This window comes from Megalobrama amblycephala, linkage group LG3, assembly GCF_018812025.1.
Source record: "Megalobrama amblycephala isolate DHTTF-2021 linkage group LG3, ASM1881202v1, whole genome shotgun sequence".
NCBI classification, from domain to species: domain Eukaryota; kingdom Metazoa; phylum Chordata; class Actinopteri; order Cypriniformes; family Xenocyprididae; genus Megalobrama; species Megalobrama amblycephala.
This window is the reverse complement of record NC_063046.1, coordinates 34,993,420-35,016,886: the sequence shown is the minus strand read 5'-3', so window position 1 is coordinate 35,016,886 and position 23,467 is coordinate 34,993,420. Positions and strand designations below refer to the sequence as shown.

Below are 23,467 nucleotides of genomic sequence, written 5' to 3'. Positions count from 1 at the left end.
ATATTTCCTTTTATTTGTATAATTTTCTGCTATCTTTGTTATGTACACTTGAAGTGTAGCCTACTTCAAAACTTAAAAGTACATTGGATATATATATATAGGTCTATTATTATTATTAATGTAATAAATTGCAATGCCATCATTACAAATGTCCATTTACAAATATATTTAAATACATGACATACAAGTTTCAATAGAAATATTTTATTTTACTATAAATGCTTGGCAGTACACTTTAAACATAATATTGTAGGTAATTATGAAAATACACAAAGTCCCACTTAATTTTTTTTTTTAATTTTTTTTTTTTTTATATATATAATTATAATACAGTTTTATTTCACTCACTTAGGTGTCTGGGAACATTATATTCAGTTAGTAAATTCCTTCAAAGCATATTTTCCCTTAAAAGTATATGTCTTTTTCACAAGGGACTGTAAAGATCTGAGACAAAATAAGGATTCATTCATGAAAAACATCTCAGTTTAAAATCCAGTGTACTTAGTTCCCTGTTTGTCATGCTTAATCGATCCAGAATGAGTTATTATAAACTGCTTGGATACCAACATATTTTTAGGATAAAAACAAAAGAGCAAACCTAATCTTGACAAGGGCTCACTTGTATTCAAGGTTTATTTTGGCCATTCAAAGAAAGCTTCCAACTTCATATTGTTAAGCAATCAAATTCAGTATTAAATCCACTTTTATTGCCGATCAGTGCCAAAATGGTTTCTTTTTGGCACATACATTTAAATGCCGCCAAGGCACTAGACCCTACAGTGCCAGTGGGTTTGTTTTCACTGAACTGGGAGGGGTTTGAACCAAGTCATGTTTTTCACCAGGCATGAACATGTTTATTTAACACTACAGCGCCTGTTCTTTTCTGCACTTAGTACAAACAGAACAGCCCTTGTTGAGGTAAAAATGTGTTCACTTGACATCACTTGCATGTGTCAACCAAAGGTAATACCATTTTTACACAATGGAACATCAGGCACAATAAAATCTTCAGATTATCTTCATTAACAATTTTAGAGAACAAGATAAAAAAAGAAAGAAGAAAAAAAAAAAGAAAAGAAAGGTTATCCATCATGGGATTTCGTGCCAAGTAGAGCATGTAAAAGTATCTTTTAGTCTGAAAACATTTAAAAAATTAATGTGAAGCAAACAGTGCCTGAAAGTTGTATTGCTTACAGTCCAGTAAACACTTGCTGAACCAATCAACATGTTATATGAGTCAGACATTCCGTAAATAAATCAACTAATACACATAACATCCGGCAAATAAAAGTAAACACAGAAAATTCGCACACAAGTCAAATCAAAACATGCAGTGGAAGTGTCATTTCCCATTAGAGTCCAGTTCTATCTTGTTGCCCCAGTTATTGTGTTTTTGTACTTGTTTGTGGTCCTGAAACTGTAGTCTGGAGCCAGGTTGATACGACGAATGTGGAGGTCATTAGCAAAAGCTCGCGCTCGCTGGTAGAAGAACAGCGAGAGTTCACGGTCCATGAGAAAGTTGTGGTAGATGGTGGCCAATCGAGTGCACAGCTCTAGCTGAGATCTCTTGTTGCCCAGATCCATCGCAGCAGCCAAGGCCAAGTGATAATAGCCAGCAGCATCAAATGGGTCCTGGAATACACAGAGATAATAATAAATATATATATATATATATATATATATATATATATATATATATAAAGGAAATATAGAGGAAACGTGACAGAAAAGAAAATAGCAAAGTATTCCTCATATACTGCATTCATTATTTACAGCAATGAAATTAACTGATGAACTGATGAGCATTCACTAACAACAGTTTTAACCAACGTGGTTTGAACGACAGCTGTGTGCCAAATTTCCTACGCTTTCAAGAAACAGTCGTGACTAGTTAGTAGCTTCTTCGACGATGCGTCACCATCGTACTATTGTAGTTAAAGTGTTGGTTCATCCAAAAATTTAAATTCTGTCATTAATTACTCACCCTCATGTCTTTCCGTAAGACTTTTGTTCATCTTCGTAACACAAATGAAGATCTTTTTGATGAAAGTTCATAAAGAGATCGTAAAAGTAATCCATATGAATTGAGCGATTTAGTCCAAATTTTCTGAAGAGAGATGATCGCTTTATATGGTGAACAGCTTTAATTTAGGCTTTTACTCACATATAAACATTGATCAGAACATACACAGAAGCTCAACCGAACCTGAATGACGCACGTGCTGTGTATCAAATGAGGTTTATTCTCGTGTGTTACGCAGCACGTTTGAGCTTCCAGAAGATGTTTGTTCTTGCACGCCATTCAGGTTCGGTTGAGCTTCTGTGTATGTTCACTGATTGTGTCTCTTCAGAAAATTTGGACTAAACTGCTCAATTCATAGTTTTACAATCTGTTTATGAACTTTTAAAGATCTTCATTTGTGTTCTGAAGATGAATGAAAGTCTTACAGGTTTGGAACGACATGAGGGTGAGTAATTAATGACAGAATTTTCATTTTTGGGTCAACTAACCCTTTAAGTAGCGAATTACGTCATTCTTCAGGAAATGCACCCAAGCCTGACATTGGCTCAAACAATGGCGTGAGTTTTGGAGCGAGACAAACAGATGTCCATTGGCTTACCTTGACATCATAGAAGATGATGTCTCCAAGTGTTTGGTAAACCCTGACATAGTACAGGGCTTCCTCATCATACTGCAGGGGTGAGGGACACAGGGACAGGGCTTTCAGAAAGTGGTGCTCTGCCATTTCAAACTGACCCAGACAATGGTACAATGTGGCGAGGCGATGGAATGCCACCCGTTCGTTTAAATGGTCAGCTTTAAGAAATACACAGATGAACGAAAAGACTGTTATTTGTCTCTCCTAAATGTTTTTTGGCTGTTTACTGTTTACCATGCGTGCTTTATTTTCAAAAACAGACTAAATATTTAACAGGAAGCCACAATCTGAATAAAAGTATTGATAATTTAAAAAAAAGTTTGTGCACACGTGTTAACCTACCCAGAGACACGCTAATGTCTAATGCAGTTTGAGTGTACTCAATGGCCTCTGAACACTGGCCCAGCTGCAGCAGAAGCTCTGAAAGCTTATTACACAGCCGAAGCTGAGAGCGCACACTGCTTGTCTTCACTGCGATGGGAAGGGCTCGGTCCTTAAAAACACACAGATAAACGCATTCTTAAGACATAGACAAGCACAGTGATTGATTATGATTATGATGAATGTTTTTAAATGAAATACTGTAATAAAGAAAAAGGAAATAACAGGGACCTGACATTCACAGAGTGCAATAACAACACAGTGCGAAAGACCTCCCTCTTTCTCAACAATGTGCGCATAACCTACCCTGTAAAAACAGATGGCTTTCTCCCTGTCCTGTGAACTGTTGAAGAAAACATCCCCAGCTGTCTCCAACATCTCCAGGGTGAAGAGTGTGTCTCCTGTGCTCAAGGCCATGTCCTGGGCTACCTAGATACATACAGTAGATAAAAAGGCTACAATTCACCTCTAAAGGAAGGTCAAGCAATTTTTCAGTACCATCATAGGAAATGGAACTTTGCGAAGGCATGCAGTCAAATTGTTTGTGTCCCTACAAGACTGAATAGTTTGGTTCTTGTTTACATGTCGAGAAGACACTGTTTTTAGCAATGCAAATCCACTTTGCATGCACTTCCAAAGGATGAGGACTCGCGCTCGAATTGATACGTGCATCAAGCGCTGAGGAAGCCCTGGAGAAGAAATTCAGATATAGTAATGGCCATGTCGTTTCTGACAAGCGCTGTAAGCAGTTGACCAGTCACACCAGACTGAGCCGTCTGACCAATCAGAGCAGAGCAGGCTCTCGGAAAGGAGGAGTTTAGAGAGATCGAATCTTTGAACGAACCATTTTCAGACTCTTTGAGAAATGAGGTTATGTGCAATGTATATTTTGAGATTTATTTGATGCATGTAAACCTATTGTAGGAACAGCATAATAAAGGCATTTTAAAATAAAACAAAATAAAAATATAAATGTTGTTAAAATAAACTTAAAGAGTAAAAATCAATTAAAGCTAAATAGAAATTTTCAACAAAAACTAATATGACAGAATGACAAAAGCACATAATAAAATTATTAAAATAAACTAAAATTAAAATGAAAACTGAAAATATAAAAATAAAAGTTCAATCAAAATATTAATAACTCTGAGGTATATCCTGGATGCTTTTAAAATATATTGAAGGAGTTGGTAGTAGTGTGTGTTGTCACCATTATATCTCAACTCAGATTCATAATCTTGTAAGATTGCCAGTCAATACAGACAAATAAGATGTATACAAAGTACTTTAAATATGATACTTAATCATATTTAAATTTGATTTAGATGCTGAATTTGAGTTTATTCTCAATACGTGATCCTCCCACATATCACAGTAACTCCAAAGAATGCAGGGAAGGTGAGGAGAGCTGAATGAAGGCAGTTCTCACCTGCACGTAGAGATCCACTAGCTCTGTCTGTTGGAGGATGTGGTAAATCTTCCCTGCCTGTAGCCAGGCATGAGCCTGCTTACGTTTTCTGCCCAAGTCAATGAAGATGCCCAGGCTCCGTTTGGTGTAATCTAAAGCAGCTCTGTTGGCTCTGTGAGATGACATGACCAAGAATTTTAGCAAGGCTGTCTGCAGTCCTTTTAATAATGTGTGGCAACTCATTATTACTGAAAGAACTTTGGGGATAAACCACTGTTTCACAAGTTCACACGTACAAATAAGTCAGATAAAATAAATGGTATACGTATTTGGCGTGCTGTCCGGGGAGAGGGCTCTGAGCTCGGTATTTGGCCCGAACACAGAGTACCCCCCACCCCCCTATTTAGGTTAGGAAGTAACCAAGTGAGTGTGAGGAGACAGGGTGGTGGAGGGATGCTGAAAACTGTCGAGGATTTTTGGGTAAGTTGACTGTGGTTATATACAGTGGGTACGGAAAGTATTCAGACCCCCTTAAATTTCTCACTCTTTGTTATATTGCAGCCATTTGCTAAAATCATTTAAGTTCATTATTTTTCCTCATTAATGTACACACAACACCCCATATTGACAGAAAAACACAGAATTGTTGACATTTTTGCAGATTTATTAAAAAAGAAACACTGAAATATCACATGGTCCTAAGTATTCAGACCCTTTGCTCAGTATTTAGTAGAAGATCTAATACAGCCATGAGTCTTTTTGTGAAAGATGCAACAAGTTTTTCACACCTGGATTTGGGGATCCTCTGCCATTCCTCATTGCAGATCCTCTCCAGTTCTGTCAGGTTGGATGGTAAACGTTGGTGGACAGCCATTTTTAGGTCTCTCCAGAGATGCTCAATTTGGTTTAAGTCAGGGCTCTGGCTGGGCCATTCAAGAACAGTCACGGAGTTGTTGTGAAGCCACTCCTTCGTTATTTTAGCTTTGTGCTTAGAGTCATTGTCTTGTTGGAAGGTAAACCTTCGGCCCAGTTCTCCAGAGGTCCTGAGCACTCTGGAGAAGGTTTTCGTCCAGGATATCCCTGTACTTGGCCGCATTCATCTTTCCCTTGATTGCAACCAGTCGTCCTGTCCCTGCAGCTGAAAAACACCCCCACAGCATGATGCTGCCACCACCATGCTTCACTGTTGGGACTGTATTGGACAGGTGATGAGCAGTGCCTGGTTTTCTCCACACATACCGCTTAGAATTAAGGCCAAAAAGTTCTACCTTGGTCTCATCAGACCAGAGAATCTTATTTCTCACCATCTTGGCAAACTCCATGCGGGCTTTCATGTGTCTTGCACTGAGGAGAGGCTTCCGTTGGGCCACTCTGCCTTCTCTACCCCGATAGCTCAGTTTGGCCGGATGGCCAGCTCTAGGAAGGGTTCTGGTTGTCCCAAACGTCTTCCATTTAAGGATTATGGAGGCCACTGTGCTCATAGGAACCTTAAGTGCAGCAGAATTTTTTTTGTAACCTTGGCCAGATCTGTGCCTTGCCACAATTCTGTCTCTGAGCTCTTCAGGCAGTTCCTTTGACCTCATGATTCTCATTTGCTCTGACATGCACTGTGAGCTGTAAGGTCTTATATAGACAGGTGTGTGGCTTTCCTAATCAAGTCCAATCAGTATAATCAAACACAGCTGGACTCAAATGAAGGTGTAGAACCATCTCAAGGATGATCAGAAGAAATGGACAGCACCTGAGTTAAATATATGAGTGTCACAGCAAAGGGTCTGAATACTTAGGACCATGTGATATTTCAGTTTTTCTTTTTTAATAAATCTGCAAAAATGTCAACAATTCTGTGTTTTTCTGTCAATATGGGGTGCTGTGTGTACATTAATGAGGAAAAAAAAATGAACTTAAATGATTTTAGCAAATGGCTGCAATATAACAAAGAGTGAAAAATTTAAGGGGGTCTGAATACTTTCCATACCCACTGTATATATGCCTGTACTCATTCTGATTGGGTAGATATGTTGATTACTGATTGTTGACAGCTGGTTGAGATGATGTGATAATTGGATAGCTTATTTGACTTGTTTTTTAACTACGTTAATAAAACATCATGTGCTTACTGGATAAACAAATGGCATGAATTTATTATATTTGAAAACTTCAAAAATTAAAGGGATAGTTCACCTGATTTTTTTTTTTTTTTCATCGTTTACACACCCTCATGCCATTCTAAACTTGTATTCTTTCTTTCGCAGAACACAAAAGAAGATATTTTGAAGAATGTTTTGGTGATGACATTTATCATTTATGTTCCACAGAAGAAAGAAAGCCAACAGACTGACATGAAGTTGAGTAAATTATGACAGAATTTTCATTTTTTCAATTACTGTCAGTCTTTATCATCAATCTTTATGTTATCATGGGCAGGTCTCACTTCTCGGTGGCCAGGTTCAGGTACAGCTGGCTGATCTTCTCCAGTATCTCTCCCTCTAAGCTCTTGTCTCCTATCCGCTGGAGAAGGTTCAGCTGGTGCTCGTTGTAGATGATACACTGGGCTTCATCCGGACACACCTCTTCGTATAGCTGACATAGGTGACGTGTGGCTTGCAGCTGGCCTGTTGTCCAACAAAAAAGAAGGTATAAGTCTGGTGACCAGCAAACCTGATAATAAACCATCCCAAAATTATAGTATATACAATACTAAGAATATGTTTACATGGTAACAATGTATTAAAAATGGAAAAGATTTTCCTTTGCATTTTTCACATCCAAACGACAACATTGTTGAAATGATCCCCGTTCACACGGATCCGCAAAAACGACAAAAAATGCTGTATTATGCATGCCAGGGCCAGTAGTTGGCGATGTTACTTTGTAAAGAAACACTACGCGACTACTGAACACCTAATACGCATGCGCATGACGTCACAGTTTTCACAAATTCAAGTTTTTGTAGTTTACATTGAGACAATAACAGACTCTTTTAAAAAAAAAACGTCCACTTTGAATACTGTTTTCAAAAGTTTGCATTTTCAAGCCCCCAAAATGCTGTTGTCGTTAAAATTAATGGCCAAAATGCATAAAAGTTTTTATTTATAAAAAGATTTTTAATTTAATTTTAAAAAATTCATTTTATAGTTTAAATCTGTTCAGCATAAAGTGATTGTGCCTTTTCAGAAGACTTGGATTAATACACTTGAATCATTTACATTGTCTTTATGAACTTTTTTAAGCATCAATGGGGAGAAATTTATTTCTTGAATCTTTCAGGTTTCATTAAAAATATCTTCATTTGTGCATTAAAGATGAATGAAAGTCTTCTTGGTTTGGAACGAAATGAGGGTGTGCAAATGATGGCAGAATTGTCTTTTTTTCACTATTACTTTAAGAACTATTGCTTTAATAGAATCAGTTGTGATTTCATGTTGACTTTAAATACAATCAGAAACAAAAAATTCAACTCTAATGTCTCACTATAGATATTCTAATGTCAAGATGTTCTAGATACTGGTAGAGGCCATCCTTACTGACACTTTCACTAATTTAACTATGATAAACACTTACTATCCACGTGATCGATGTACATGGCAGTCAGCAGGGCCCATTCGTAGTAGATCTTCCCATTCTCATGTTTTCCTTGGGAAATAAAGTGTCGCCCTAACTCAAGAAGCACTGAAATAAAACTGAGTTCATGCCCTTCATCCTCAAGCTCAGAGAACAGCTCCACTGACTGAGTGAGGTATTCTTCTGCTAATCTTTTTGCCTTGATTTGCAAACACATGAATCCACAGTTGGCCAACGCTATGGCCCAGTTATGTCTGTCCTCAAACTCCTCGCATATCTCGATTGCAGCCCGGTAACTCTCAGCGGCCTGTCGGATGTCAGCTGAATGTCTGTATGAAATGGCCCGCATGTTGTAAACCACACCTTCCAGCTGTGTGGTACAGTGCTCGGGGAGTGATGACAGCACAGCATCCAGCACTTCCAGAGCGGTGCCGGGTTGCTGGTTGCAGATGTACAGCCATGCCATCCATATAAGAGCAGCAGTAGTGTCTGACTGGCCAACGCTGGACATGTTTCTGTGGTCGAGGACAGTGAGCATGTAGCGAACAGCTCTGTCGGGCATGCTGTGTCTATGGAAGAGCCAGGATAAACACAGAGCGTGGACGTGACCCAGCGCAGGATCTTCGCCGGGGGACACTAAAGCTGTGGCACGGGTCAGGTATGGAGCCACTTGTGTTGGGACGGCCACTCCATACAGCTCTGATGCATTTTCCATCAACAGCAAGACACCACAAAGACAGTGTGAAGCGGTGGCTCCTACCTGTGAAAGAACGGATAAATGCACAAATCAATTTATTTAATTTGATTTATTGATTTCTGTTTTTTTAAATCTTTCATTTTTAATCAATTTATGTTAATGTATTTTTTATTTTAATAAATTTTTAAATTAAAGGCCTGGTTTCACAGACAAGGCTTAAGCTAATCCTGGACTAAAATGTATGTTTGAGCTGTTTTAACTGAAAGCAACTTGCACTGACATATCTTAAAATATGTCAGTGCCATTGTTTTGTTTCAAGATGCACAAAAGTATTGTTTTTTTGTTTTGTTTTCTAGGGTATGTTAATAAAAGTTACTTAAATATCCTAACTGAACTAGGCTAAGCCCTGTCTGTGAAACTGGGCCAAAATATAATTAATTAAATAAAATGTTATAATTGTATTAATTAATTAACTATTTAATTTGATTAGGTTTAATTTAATTACATAAAATGTAATAATTGAATTACATTTCTTTTAGTTAAATTAAAATATTTTTAATTAAAAAAAGCTGTTAAAGAGAATGGATAAATGCACAAATCAATTTAAATGTATTTATTTATGTTTGTTTTAATTAATTTCAAATTAAATCTTAATTTATTAAATGAATACACTTTAATAATTGTATTAATCTGCATTTGTTTAATTATATTTAATGTAATTAAATAAAATGTAATCATTTTATGTTTTTTTTTTTATTGAAATTAATTTTTTTTCTGTGACACGATGACTCTTACCAGTGAAAGAGAATGGATAAATGCACTAATCAATTTATTGAATTTGATTGATTTATTTATTTTTATTCATTTTTAAACAAAAGATTTAATTTAGATGAAATGTTTTTATATATATATATATATATATATATATATATATATATATATATATATATATTCAATAAAATCCAAATATTTTAATCAATTATTTCTTTTTTATTTAATTTATCTAATATAAATGCTCTGTGAAACCACTTTCATGTAGCACTGACCTGAAGTGATGCTCGCCGTGCGCAGCTTTCAGCCAAATGTGGCAGACTCTGGTCGCTGTAGAGTCTTGCTAAGACCAGAAAAGCATGGCTCAATGTCTCATCACATGCTTCAGGAACCTCGTCAGCAAGGGTTAAAAGCCTTTCGATGAACGGGATTGCACTCATGCCTTCTTTGAGCTTCAGGTGGAGCTTAGCCAGGATGAAGCAGGCTCGGGCCTCTGCACGCTGATTCTTGGCAAGGATGGCCTTTTTTAGTACATACTTTAATACCTCAGGGTCCTCGCAGCCAAACAAACAATCAGGGACAGCCATCAACAAAGCAGACAAGCGCTCTGACAAAGTGAAAAATTTTTCATGGTTCTTCTGTGTTAGGTAGATGAGTGCCAGGTTGGAGTAAATGGCAGAGAGCAGAAACATGTCTGTGAAACAATCCCTGGGTACATTCAAGGCTTCCTCATAATAAACCCGAGCTTGAGAGAACTTTGACCTCCCTGCACAAAGCTGTCCAAGAAGAAAACAGATTCGGCTCTGCGCCCATGAGACGCGCTTTTTTCGTGCCAATTCTCGGGCTATGCCTAAATACACCACTATATCCTCCTCATCAGAGTGACCCTCAAAATGTGAGATGAGGAATTCTGGGTAAGCGCTGTACAAGAGCATGAACTCTGGCTGGTGGTCACGGCTGCTCAAGAATGAGAGGAGAGCATGATGTCCATCTGGATTGGTGCTGTCCTGCTCGGAGCAGACAGAAAAACGGGGAGGTTCCTGGGATTCCTCTGTATCATTAGCTTCTTTCTCCATCTGGTGCTTGATGCTGACTGATGAATCCTCATTTCTTTGATTCTCGTCTACCTTACTCAAAATGTGGTTGACTTTCTGTTTTAGATTGTTCACTTCTTGAGTCTTGTCTGAAGACAGAGAATAAAATAATAAATAAATCTGTTTAAATAAAATTAAACAAACAGATCATTATTTTAATTAGCCAATGTTAAGCGTTAATCTAGACATTAAATAGACAGACAGACGAACGGACGAACAAATGGACGGACGGACAGACGGACAGACAGACAGACAGACAGACAGACAGACAGACAGATAGATAGATAGATAGATAGATAGATAGATAGATAGATAGATTGATAGATAGATAGATTCATAGATAGATAGATAGATAGATAGATAGATAGATCTTACTTTGAACTGATCCTGGAACTTCTTTTGCCAGATCTGTGGTATATAAAACAAAAAAACTGTTAAAGAAGACAGATTAAGAGAGAAATAGAAATTTGAAGAAAGTGAATTTAAAGCCACAAAGCCAAGTCATATGTGACCTTGGACCACAAAACCAGTCATAAGTAGCACAGGTATATTTGTAGTCAACAATACATTGTATGGGTCAAAATTATTAATTTTTTCCTTTATGCCAAAAATCATTAGGATATTAAGTAAAGATCATGTTCCATGATATTTTGTAAATTTCTAACCGTAAATATAGGCTATCGAAAATTTATTTTGTAAGTAATAAGTGTTGTTAAGACCTTTGACAACTTTAAAGTCGATTTTCTCAATATTTAGATTTTTTTTTTTTTTTTTTGCACCCTCAGACTCCAGATTTTGGCCTATATCTCTGCCAAATATTATCAAATCCTAACAAATCACACATCAAAGGAAAACTTATTTATTCAAATTTCGGATGATGTATAAATGTCAATTTCAAAATATTGACCCTTATGACAGGTTTTGTGGTCCAGGGTCACACATTTCCTGTCACGTTACTCTGCGTCCTCCAGAGGTCTCATCTGAAGGCTGCATACGTCATCGAGGAGGTCTCATTTAAGAAAAGTAACCATTAGTTATAGTAAGAAAGTAAGAAAGAAATTACACTATTTTACACCTCACGAGGAATAACAGCCAATTTTATTACGGCTACTTTTCTTAAATACGACGTAATGATGATGCATGCAGCCAAATGCGACCTTCACAGGAAGCAGCCTCCGAAATGAGACGCAGCTCATAAGCGCCTCAAGTGGCTGAATAATGTTAATCACTCAGGTCCAGGTGCTTCTAGATTACACGGCTGAACAAAACGACACATCTTTGTAAGTTTAGTTCTGTTGTGGCCCTGTATGCTGTCTGTGTGTAATTTGTTAGTGAATATGATCCACCAAAACGGTTAAAAACCCAGTGAAATCTAAAGTATTATTTTCTCGCTACCAGCACAAAAGTTTTGATTACGTTAGCCCCTTGGGTCGCGACATGTATGTGTCTGCCTTTAGTGATAATGACGTTGTTTTTTAGCATTTAAAACTGCTGGACAGTGTGGCAGAGATGGCGAAGGCAGGCAGGGAATCTGGGTTGATTGTTTCAGCTCCACGATGGGAAGAACCTCAAGGTAAACCCGCAGAAACACACTGCAGATGAGGCGCCAATAACATGCGCACGAATACAATGACACATGGGTTTGCATTAGTTTACAGTTGCCTTCATTTTTACGGGTTTCATAGATTTCTGTAACCCTGACAAACTGCTGTTGTGCCCCTATGACCCACATCATCTGATCCGGGCCTGCCGGTTCCCCTACCATCTCATCAAATGCAGGAAGGTTTGTGTGCAGAAGCATCCACAACAAATACTGTAACATTACAGCTAAATTCCTATTAGCCTAATTTTTTTTTAAATATGCATCTCCATGTTCAGCAATAAGCTATCATTAGACCATTTTTGTAATCTGTATACTTTATACTTTTACAGTATATACAATTTGTTAAATTAAGTTAATAAATTAAAAGGTCACAAGATGACTTTAAATTTAAAGTTTTTTTGTTTAATGTAATTAAAGTGCTAGTGTGTAGTAGACCCACAAAATGTAAATGGTCTACTTGTATGAAAATAAATGAGGGAATCTGTAGCACTCAGTGACACATTAGATATGGATTACTAGAACCAAAAAGCTCTGAGCTTAAATATTTTCTATATATTTAACAGTATTCATGTGGTGCAGTGCAAGCACTGACAATGCAAATTTAGTTGCTGATGTTAAATCAAATAACTTTTATTTAAATTTGACATGAAATTAAAATTCCCCCTATCTATTTTATAAATGCAATTATTGATCTTGTGAACAATTCACTTAGGCAATGTTTCATTTTTAAAAAATATTTTATCAAAATGTCAAAACTCAAGCTTCCAGTGAACGCAGACATCTCCAATCATTTATTCTGCTTAAAACCCACCCTTTTTTTTCACCATCGACTGCAAGCTTCCATTCAGATCTGCCTCCCTTCTAATTAATAAGTGATGAATAGAACCAAGTTTCTGTCTTAATTTTTTTTTTTTTTTTTTTTAGATAATCTGTTTTAGTCAAATTCACATCACAATATGGAAGAAAAGATCTGTGGCTACTTCTGTTTCATCATGATATTAAAACTAAAACTATTGAGCACTGATAGATGTCTGTGATTTTTAATATTATTTGTAGAATCACCCTGAATTGGTCGGTGAATTATGGACATGTCCATTCAATGCCCGCCACTTGATGAGAAAACATGAGCTGTCCCATCACATCTCAACCTGTGTGGACCGATGCTCCGTCAATGAGACCTACGGTAAGATCTGTTTTACCATTTCATAACATTCATAACATTGGACTACTGCAGACACACCCCATGCATAATAAACTCGACATTCAGTTGTACACTGAACTGATCTCAGTCTTCTCTGCAATGTTAAAAGTGACCAGAGACAAGACTGATAGCAAGTTTCAAATCCCAGTGGGCACCTGGACTGCACCTGTGTGTGACGAAGACTGGGATGAAGGTAAGACTCTGACCTATATCCTGAGTTAAAAGTTTTTTTTTTTTTTTTTTTTGATTTGTTTTGTTCAAGAAGCTGTTTCACTTTGATATATGGCTATTGCAGCTTCTGTCTCATGTCGTCTGAAGTCTGTCATTTTTGTGCCAATAATGACTCTAAAAGTAAATGCTAAATAGAAGCAATAGCTCAGCATTGCAGTTTCACTTACAGTTCCTGTACCAAACTTTACATTTAAATCAAACTTGCAAAGCTCTTTGTTAGTACAAAATGTGCAAAGATTTGTTTGTGCTATGATGTAACTACAAGCTTTAACATCTGATTATGTCTGCGTCTTACAGAAGTGGACAAGCATGTAACCACAGCGCCATCTTTTGTCAGAGATGTGTCCAAATCGCTTCCTCAGGACAGGTCAGTGTAGTTAAGTCAAGTAAAGTCACCTTTATTTATATAGCGCTTCTTTTTACAATGTAGATTGTGTCAAAGCAGCTTAACATTGATAACTGGTACATAATTTTGGCTGCACAACAGCTCTTAAAGAATAGTGTCAATGCAGGCAGATCAAAGCACTGTTGAATATCAAATGTCAAGTGTAGAGCTGGGGTTCTCAATTCTGGCCATCGAGATCCTTCTTCCTGCAGAATTTAGTTCCAACCTTGATCAAAGTCACCTGCCTATAACTGTTAATGTTAACTTTTTTTTATGTTAATATGCCTATTTCTAGTAATCCTGAAGACTGTGCTCAAAATCGCCCCCTATACCCTCATTCACAATTCCTTACAGTACTCCACTAATGAGGGAGAGAATAAAAAAACGAGTGAGCAAAAAAAAAGTGTGCCGGAAGAGCTGCCGCTTTTGCATAGTTTGTGCTTACAGAATCCGATTAATAATTATTTGAAGCTTAAACTTAATGAAGTTTTATTTAACAAAATTTATGGGGAGCACTTTCAGGTAATCAACCAATCAGCGTAAGCGGTAAGTTTCACAGCATCCCTCCACCACCCCATCATCTCACTTTTGGCTGGTTTCTATCCGAGTCAAGGTGGGGGAGTACTCTGGGTTCGGGCCGAATTCCGAGCTAAATTAGAAAGGAATTTATACCTGTATGATATTACGCTGTATCCACATTAGACCAGCGGTTTGGAAAATGGATGATTCAGCTGGATGCGCCATCTTCTGGTCAGAGGTGGGAATAATTTGGCGTGCGACTCTTACGCTACATTATGGGTATTCTCTAGCCTTTGACCGTACATTGGTTGTATACTCATCATTATTGCGTTGCATTGTGGGATTGAGTGAGTGCACCCAGTGACATCCACTATGGTTTTGGACACCACTACAAAAGGCTGTCCCCTAAATAGTGCCCTATATAAGGGTATAGAGGGTGATTTCATGCACAGCTCTTGATCATCTTTTTCCGATGTCTTTGCTTAGGGTTGGAGCACAACTCTGTAAGAAATTGGACCTGGAGGCCCAGAGATGAGAACCCCTGATGTAGATCTAACAACATTACTGAGGCTGTGTCTCATTTTGAAGGCTGCATCCTCCGGAGGTTGCATTTGTCGGCCGCATATTTTGTGGGACCGTTGTTCCTTGTGAAGCATAAATGGTTGTAATTTCTTTTTGACTCTGGAATATAATGGTTTCTTTGTGGCCGACAAACGCGACCTCCGTTGGCCTTTGAATTGAGACAGCTTGAATTGTATGCCAGTGGTTCCCAGTCCTGGTAAGGGAGTACTCCCAGCACTACACAGTTTAGATGTCTCCCTAATCAAACATACCTAATTCAATTCATTAGCTCATTAGTAGAGACTCCCAAGACCTCAGGTGAGTGTGTCATATAAGAGACAAATCAAAAATGTGTGGTTTTGGGGGTTACTCCAGGACCAGGGTTGGGAACCACTGTAATATCCAATAGCTTTTAGACTTCTGGTTAAAGGTAGGGTAGGCATGAGATCCCACCCACCCTTCAGAGCCTCTCCAAAGTCTCGCCTCCTTCAAAACCATAGACTGTAAAAAAAAAATATGGACGTAGCGTCCGTGACGTCACCCATAGAGTTCTGAACAGCAGTTTTGAAGCGAAAATGAGGCCGCTGCCATCTTAGCTGCGCGTCACCGCATGTCACTCCTGGATAACTGAAAATGGGCAAAGAGGCAGGAGGTGGTTTGAGCTGCTATGACTGGTTGCTGAAACCACGCCCGCCTAGCTATGTTAGCAGGCAAAGTATCTATCTATTTTAGATACGATCTAAAATATTAATGAAGATAAGTTTTATCATTTGAAAGTTCTAAAGGTTTACTGTCAATCTATGGTGTTTTTTTTTTAAGATATAGATGCTCCAACACCAGTAGTGTTGGGTGTGCAAATAACAACATGGAAAATCAAATGGGACTTCATACCTTTATAATAAATAGAGATCGCGAGACGAATCCAATCTGTGGCACTTGGGTAAAATATGAGTGTACTGTAAAATTTGGCTGCTGTTTGTTTGTGGCACCTACTGACTGTCGTATTCAACTCTGAAAAGCCTTGCGGAACACACTGATGATGTAAGATGCAGTGAATGCAATGATTGGATGAACATTTTTTTTGGTCCAGAGACTTCCACAGAAGAGATATGTACGTGTTGTAATATTTAGACCACTTAACCAACACCAAAAAGTGTTTAGAAAACAAATTGCCTACCCTACCTTTAATGTAGTTGGTAATAGACCATCATTTTTTTTTTATCAGATTGGTTAAATGTTACAGCAAAACAACAAAATCATAAACCACACATCTCTCTTTATATTAGGGAGAACAACAGCCTTTCCAGCAATGCAATTGCTGGTCTCAGGGCACCACGAGTTCTTCCCTGGACGAGCAGCTGTACTGATTTTTGAGCATTTTAATATGTCAAAACTATTATTTTTCATTTACAATGAATACTGAAAGTGTTGGTTGGTTGCCTTTGCCATTTTATTGTATAGTTCACTAGTTCTTGCAGTGATAAATTAGTTCCCTAATCTTCAGTTCAGTTTCCCAAAGGTGGAACAATAGAGGTGGTTTAGGTTCTGTGTTTACACCACATAAAAGAAAAGCTTACGACCAGGATATTTACAAGACTTTAGTTGACATGTTTTGTGTTGTCATAGTTGCTCTGTGCCTGTAATTCTACCTCTGTGGTCTCTTAGGAACGCCATCCTGTTTTTTCTTTTCATAGAACAGTTAAAACAAATAAAACTCAATTTATAAATTCTAAAATGTTAGGATTCAAAAACCTGTGAGCCTTACCAAGTTTGTAGTTTGTGCCAACATCACACTGGCATATTTTCTTCAATAAAGAAATAGTCTCCTCTTTAATTTTGTCCTGATCCAAGGTAATGATTTGTCTGTCCTCGTCTTTCAAGAATATGTCAGATGACCTGTGATGCAAGCACAAGATGAAGTTATCATGAGTGAAACTGGGTTACACTTTAGACATTCTGTTGACTATAAGTAACTACATGTCAACTTACTCTCATTAGAGTCTTAGTAGACCGTTGGTATGCTGTTAAGTTAGGGTTAAGTGTTAGGGTTTGGGTTAGTAGAATAAGTTGACATGTACTTGCAACGTTACTTATAGTCAGTAGAATGTCTGTTGGGGGACAATCAAAATAAAGTGTCAGCAGACAGTCTCTGCTAATACTCTACATGTCAACTAACTCTCATTAGTTGCAAAGTTACTTCTAGTAGAATATCTAAGGTGGACTATCAAAATAAAGTATTACCAAAATGTGAAGACAGACAGAAAACAAACTTCTTAAAATATTCATAAAATCACACAAGCACTTACTCACAAAATGAACTGGTTGCTTTGACCAGGTTGGTTTTGACAAGTCCAATATCCCCAGTTTTCTCAGATTTTCCCATAAACCATTCAAAACAGGCCACCAGCAGGCCCAGGATGATGATACGCTCACCAGCCTGGAAACTCAGTTCATCTGGCCCGTCAGCATCATGCTCCTCTATGGTCTCACAGACCCCTAAAGCTGTGAGAGATATTGTTACAATTGTGGTAGAATTAAATTAGTGGACTGTGAAGATGACACATGTTCCATGCAATTTTGTTTCCATCTTCTATACTTGTAGTTGCCAATCTTGTACATCATATGCAATACACTTCATCTGAAGTTTTCAGTTATCTTTATTATTCTGTAGTAGTTGTTGAAATTAATATTATTCTGAAAAGATGCATTAAATTGATCAGAAGTGACAGTAAAGACTTCTACATTGTTTAAAAAAAAATGTCTCATGAACGCTGTTCTTTTGGACTTTATCTTCATCAAAGAATCTTGAAAAAAGTATCACTGTTTCCTCAAAAATATAAAGCAGTGCAACTGATTTCAACATTGATAATGATAAGAAATGTTTCGTAAGCAGCAAATCAGCATATTTAGAATGATTTCTGAAGGATCATGTGACACTGACGACTGGAGTAATGATGCTGAAAATAAAGCTTTGCTTACACTGTAATAAATAACAGTCCACATTGCATTATTTTACAATATTAGTGTTTTTACTGTATTTATGAGCAAATAAATGCAGCTTTGGTGCGCCTAAGAGACTTCTTTCAAAAGCATAGCGACTTCAATCTTTTGAATGGTAATGCATATACAATATACAAAATAAAGTACAATTTAAACATTTTCTCACCAATCTGAAATGGAAGGTCACTAGTGTCCTTTCCACCACCCACTAATACAGTCTCTGGGCAGGACTTTAGAAACCACCTTGGAAAGTAAAGAAAATTCATTGTTCTTAGTTCTGGGTGCTCTGTTTAATTTATGACAATACGTTCAAATGAAATTCAGAAGGTGACACATACTCATGAAAGGGTATGACTGGCTCCAGAGCTGGTTTTTGCTTTGTTCCTCTAGACCCATCTGCTAGTGACAGCACTGTCCACCCTGACCCTAGGAATGGAGGCTCGAACAGGGCGATATCCCCCTTCTCCAAATAAAGGTCGTTACCTGACGTAGAGCTATCAAACATCTGATTTGCTGTGCAGCATCCAAAGAAAGAACCTCAAAAGTAAACAAAAGTTGTTGTTGTTTTTTTTTTTTATACAAATAGTAACGATATTCACTCATCCTCATACAGCAAACAAAATGTAGCTTTATTCTCATTCATATTAAGTATAAAGTGTTCATAAGCAATATGTATTACCTTCTTGCATAAGAAAGCCTTTATACATCAGATTTAGTGTCTCCTCTTTAATTGAAATCTCAATTCCTGATTGCTGATCAAGGGAGTTTAACCAGAACTCCTGGTCCATGAGAAGATTTTCCATACACTGACCCAAGAAGCCTGTTAGAAATTACAAATTTGGTGTATAAATATCATATAAGATATTTAGCTACCGGTGTAAGATTTTTTTAATGTTTTAGAATGATTTCTGGAGTAATGGGGTATCAAAGGAATAAATTACATCTTCAAATACTTTATATTGAAATAGATTTGGTAAATATATTTCACAATATTACTGTTTTTAATGTATTTTTGATCAAATAAATGCAGCCTTGGTGAGCTATGACTTTTTTTTTTTTTTTCAAAAACATAAAAAAAAAAAAAAAAAAAAACTAAATTATTCCAAACTTCGGACTAGTATAGTACCAGACTCTACGGTATTTTAAAAAAACAATACCTGACATTATTAATAAACACAGTGTGATACAGCAGTATATCTGTGGCCTTTGAAATAAGAACAGACCCATTCTGTGGTATGTGCTGAACTTCCATATTTCTTCAAGGGTTTTAAAAGTGATAAATATAGTCCTTTCCCCACTGTTGATGGATACAAAATGAGCAGACAGCTCCTGCAAGACAGGGAAACCAGTATGTTAAATGTGTGTATTTAAGGTTTTGAATATTTTATGAATTTTAAATAGGGGTGCCCATACAGAGATTAAGGTCATGACCCCTGAGAGGTCAGCTTCCAGCACACAAAGTTTCCTGCAGAGCACTTCCTGTGTGCCCTCATCGGCAGGAAGTCGATCTGGCCCCTCCACCAAAGCCAGCTGCATAGCCAACACTGCAACAGGAAACAGTGTATATGCATTATATCAGATCAGAACAGATCAGCCTCCACATGGAAAATATTTCAGTCAGCTCTAGTAAATGTGTAAGGAAAATGATTTGGCATGGTCAGTTAATGTAAGCTGACATAAACCAATCTAGCCTTTACACTGCTGTAAATTCCAGGTCTAGTTCTACTATAGTCAGTTATAATCTAAAACATTCATTTGAAGAGCAATTATTATGGTTCAATCCACAGTTTAAATTTTGAATTTTACCATAGTCATGTGATGTTTCACTGCTGTGTTTAACAGAGAGGGTTAATGAGTGACAGTCAATGGGCTTTGTAAAGTCCAAGGTATGATCTCTAAAAGTTACTTTTTTTTTTAAGTGTCACCAGAGCAGGTCAGAGTTCAATTAAAGGGATAGCTCACCAAACAATTAAAACCCTTTCTTTTGTGAAACATAAAACAACAAACATATTTTGAGGAAAGTCTCAGGCTGCGTGTGAAATTGCATATTTCCCTGCTAGCAGACAAAAAATAGAGTATATCCGATTAATAGTATTCCCAAAACAGTAGGCAAAAAGATCCCGGTTGATTTCCTATTTCTAGTGAGATTCTGAATACCATGAGGCCACGGTGAGAGAATTTGTGACTGGCAGCGAAACAACACAACTGACTCTGGTCACATGACAATGACAACATGGTGAATGTAGTACATCTGGATTTCATTCACACAACACGCATTCATACTAAAACATACTTTTTAGTGGTCACAAAGTAATTACTTATTCATAAGAAATACCTATTCTGAGAATGTGCGATTTCGGACACAGCCTCAATGTCTGTACAATGGAGGTCAAAGGTCAGCAAAACAGTTTTGTTACCAATATTCTCCAAAATAATATCTTCTTTTGTCTTCAAATAAGTCATACAGGTTTGGGACGACATGAGGGTGAGTAAATTTAACTTCTTGTCGGTTAGAGTACACTGACAGATTACTGCCAACTCTGCATAGTTTATCCATGTAGTATCTGATATTATGATGTTATTATTATTATAAGTAAATGGAGGTCATTTACACAATCAACAGGATGTATTTACATCAGCCACGGTGTATGAAAGGAGTTTTAAAAAAGAACCTTGTGTTGTATATGGAGAGCTGGATTTACCTGTTGGTATGTTATCATCAGAAGCTCCTGAAGTACCTTTGACACTTCCTCTTGAGGCCTTAAAATCTGAAAAGATATTTACACACTCCCTTAATCTTGGCCCTTACAATGATGTGGGTGATTTCTATTATTCTGTACCTTATTAATTCTTTACAAGATGAATATAAGTGTGCTGTTTTAGGAATCTTTTAATAGGCCTACATCATCAGATTTTCGGAAATACTGTGGTCAAGTCTAGACATTTAAACTTTATTAATTATAACCTAATTGTTTATACAGAAAACGAACAGGATGGAAATAAAGACCTAATGTTAGCCATTGCTTATTGAGGTAACATACATGAGCGTGTCAAATTGAAGTTAATTATGATATGTGATGTTTTAACCAGTTAATACCACAAAACATCACAGAATCTATAAAGTCAACTGGTAATTTATGTTTATGCTGTCGCTTTCCCACCAAAAAATGTCACGAGGATGATGCCATTGTTGGTTACAGGGATTTTACAAAAGAATAACAGGATGGAAAATGAAATGAAGGACACAGAAAAGACCAGTGAAATGATTAAAACAATATTCATAAAATTCATGTTTTGTTTGAAACATTTTAAAAGATAGAGAGAGAAAAAAAAATAAGTATTTAGGTTTCCAGTCTATAGGAGTCATTGAATAGCTCTTGGAGAACAACTCTAACCCAACTTATGCAGTAACAGTTTTAAAAAATCTCCCTTATGTTCAATTAATTGAGAATTATTGTGATAAAAGAAAATTAAATACTATGATTTAAATATTTATAAATGGTGTTAATAGAGAATATTTTATTCATTATCAGTCCATACGTTCAATATAATTAGAAGAATATGTATCAATATGTATTAGAAGAAATGCATTTTTTTAATTCTCTGTGGTGGTCGTGCTGCTCACTCAAGTCCCTACCTTTAAATGAAGACTCCATGATATTATCCCGTTCATAGTGTGTGTACTCAATCGACAGCTCTCTACGTATCGTCCGAATTCTGTCCGGATCGGACTCCAAGTCGTTCCCGGTTTTGGACGAGTTTCTACGAGTAGCGGTTGTCATCCTGTCAGAGTTCCGCGCGGTGAAGCGAATGACTGCGCGCTCTCGGTCACGCGCTCATCATCGCACTGACACCAAATAAAAGCGCACAGGTGGCGGAACTGATTTTAAAAGCGTGTTACATCATTACAAGACTGCGGTCACTCCTGCTGTCCTTAACGGTGAAGGTGTAAAGACTGAACGTCACGAATAACGTTTTGAAAACAGAGGTAACAGGTCTCTCTCACGCCTCTCGGAGGTGTGTGATGTGATTTTGCCATCAGTAAGCATTTTTGTTTTAAAAGTAAATGTGACCTTGACACGCACACGTTTCAGCAAAAGTTAATAATCACATACTGCGTAAACAAGAAGTTTAAAGAAGCAAAGAATCGCTGGGGGTCCTTATTATGAGTGTAAACTTAGTAGGTGTGTCTCTGTGAATTTGGATGAACTCAAAAGACTTCAGAGGAAGAGTGTCAGCATTTCCCTTTCCTCTCTTTTTGCCTAGACTGGAGGAAAGGGGAGTTTTTAAACCCTTGTATTGTACCTTTTTTATGGTGGGGGGTCAAACTGACCCCAACTGGATTCAATACAATTCACCAAAAACCTTGCTATGAAAAAAGAGCAATAATATAATATTACAGTGTTTATTATAAATGCTTTATCTTTATCAACCTGTCACTCATATGAGATCACAGTAGCAAAACACAATGATCCAATCAATTACCGATGGACAAAATTAAGTCCTGTCCTACATTTTTTCTTGTTCAAGAAGCCCTTTCACTTGGTCTTAATATGGAAGTAAAGACTATCGCAACTTCTGTTTCACGCTCATGTCACCATGCATCAAATCAAAATTGACAATTCTATTTTCTTTTTTTTACAGTGTTTATTATAAATGATTTATCCATGCACACAATTGTTTTCTTAAAATTCATGTGCACCTGTAATCTTCAATCAAAACGTTAACCTCTCCTGAAATCTCGTAATTATGGTGATTCTGACGTGGCGTGAACGTAACAGAAATAAATGTTTCAAGTTTTTATATATCCTCCACATCTGACTGCAAACAGGCATTCAGATCTGCCTCCATTTAGTTAGCAACACCCAACTTCCAAGGATCCAATCAGTTCCAAGAAGATGAAGTCAAGTCCCACTCTACACTAACCGACCACTTTATTATACACTTTATTATAATACCTTCAGAACAGCCTTAATTCTTCATGGCATATATTCAACAATGTGCTGGAAACATTCCTCAGAGATTTTGGTCCATATTGACATGAGAACATCACACAGTTGCTGCAGATTTGTCAGCTGCACATCCATGATGCAAATTTCCCATTCCACCAGAACCCAGAGGTACTCTACTGGATTGAGATCTGGTGAAGAAGATGGGTCCACTGTGGACATAAAGGGATGGACATGGTCAGCAACAATACTTAGGTAGGCTGTGGTGTTTAAACGATGCTCACTTGGTACTAAGGGGCCAAAAATGTGCCAAGAAAATGTCCCCCACACCATTACGCCACCACCACCATCAGCCTGAACTGTTGATTCAAGGCAGGATGGATCCATGCTTTTGTGTTGTTTACACCAATTCTGACCCTACAATCAGAATGTTTTTCCAATTT

The 23,467-nt window shown here is 37.3% G+C and overlaps 2 protein-coding genes across 2 annotated transcripts; one reads left to right on the top strand and one right to left on the bottom strand.

The window, feature by feature from the left end:
* Window positions 1–188: 188 nt before the first annotated feature.
* Window positions 189–22,272, bottom strand: LOC125265184 (SH3 domain and tetratricopeptide repeat-containing protein 1). Its single transcript, XM_048185261.1, has 18 exons — window positions 21,713–22,272; window positions 20,778–20,843; window positions 19,489–19,619; window positions 19,299–19,404; window positions 18,755–18,895; window positions 18,414–18,612; window positions 18,242–18,318; window positions 17,382–17,577; window positions 16,841–16,971; window positions 10,951–10,983; window positions 9,757–10,664; window positions 8,014–8,773; window positions 6,884–7,064; window positions 4,471–4,621; window positions 3,348–3,470; window positions 3,003–3,153; window positions 2,622–2,818; window positions 189–1,632 (listed from the first exon to the last, which is right to left on the bottom strand). Exons 1-18 carry the CDS (start codon window positions 21,855–21,857, stop codon window positions 1,366–1,368), a joined length of 3,963 nt encoding a protein of 1,320 aa, XP_048041218.1. The 5' UTR covers window positions 21,858–22,272; the 3' UTR covers window positions 189–1,365.
* LOC125265186 (gametocyte-specific factor 1) lies at window positions 11,716–16,909 on the top strand. Its single transcript, XM_048185263.1, has 7 exons — window positions 11,716–11,855; window positions 12,055–12,148; window positions 12,261–12,358; window positions 13,235–13,361; window positions 13,489–13,572; window positions 13,908–13,977; window positions 16,362–16,909. The coding sequence occupies exons 2-7, from the start codon at window positions 12,085–12,087 to the stop codon at window positions 16,447–16,449; spliced, it is 531 nt and encodes a 176-aa protein (XP_048041220.1). The 5' UTR covers window positions 11,716–11,855; window positions 12,055–12,084; the 3' UTR covers window positions 16,450–16,909.
* Window positions 22,273–23,467: the final 1,195 nt, after the last annotated feature.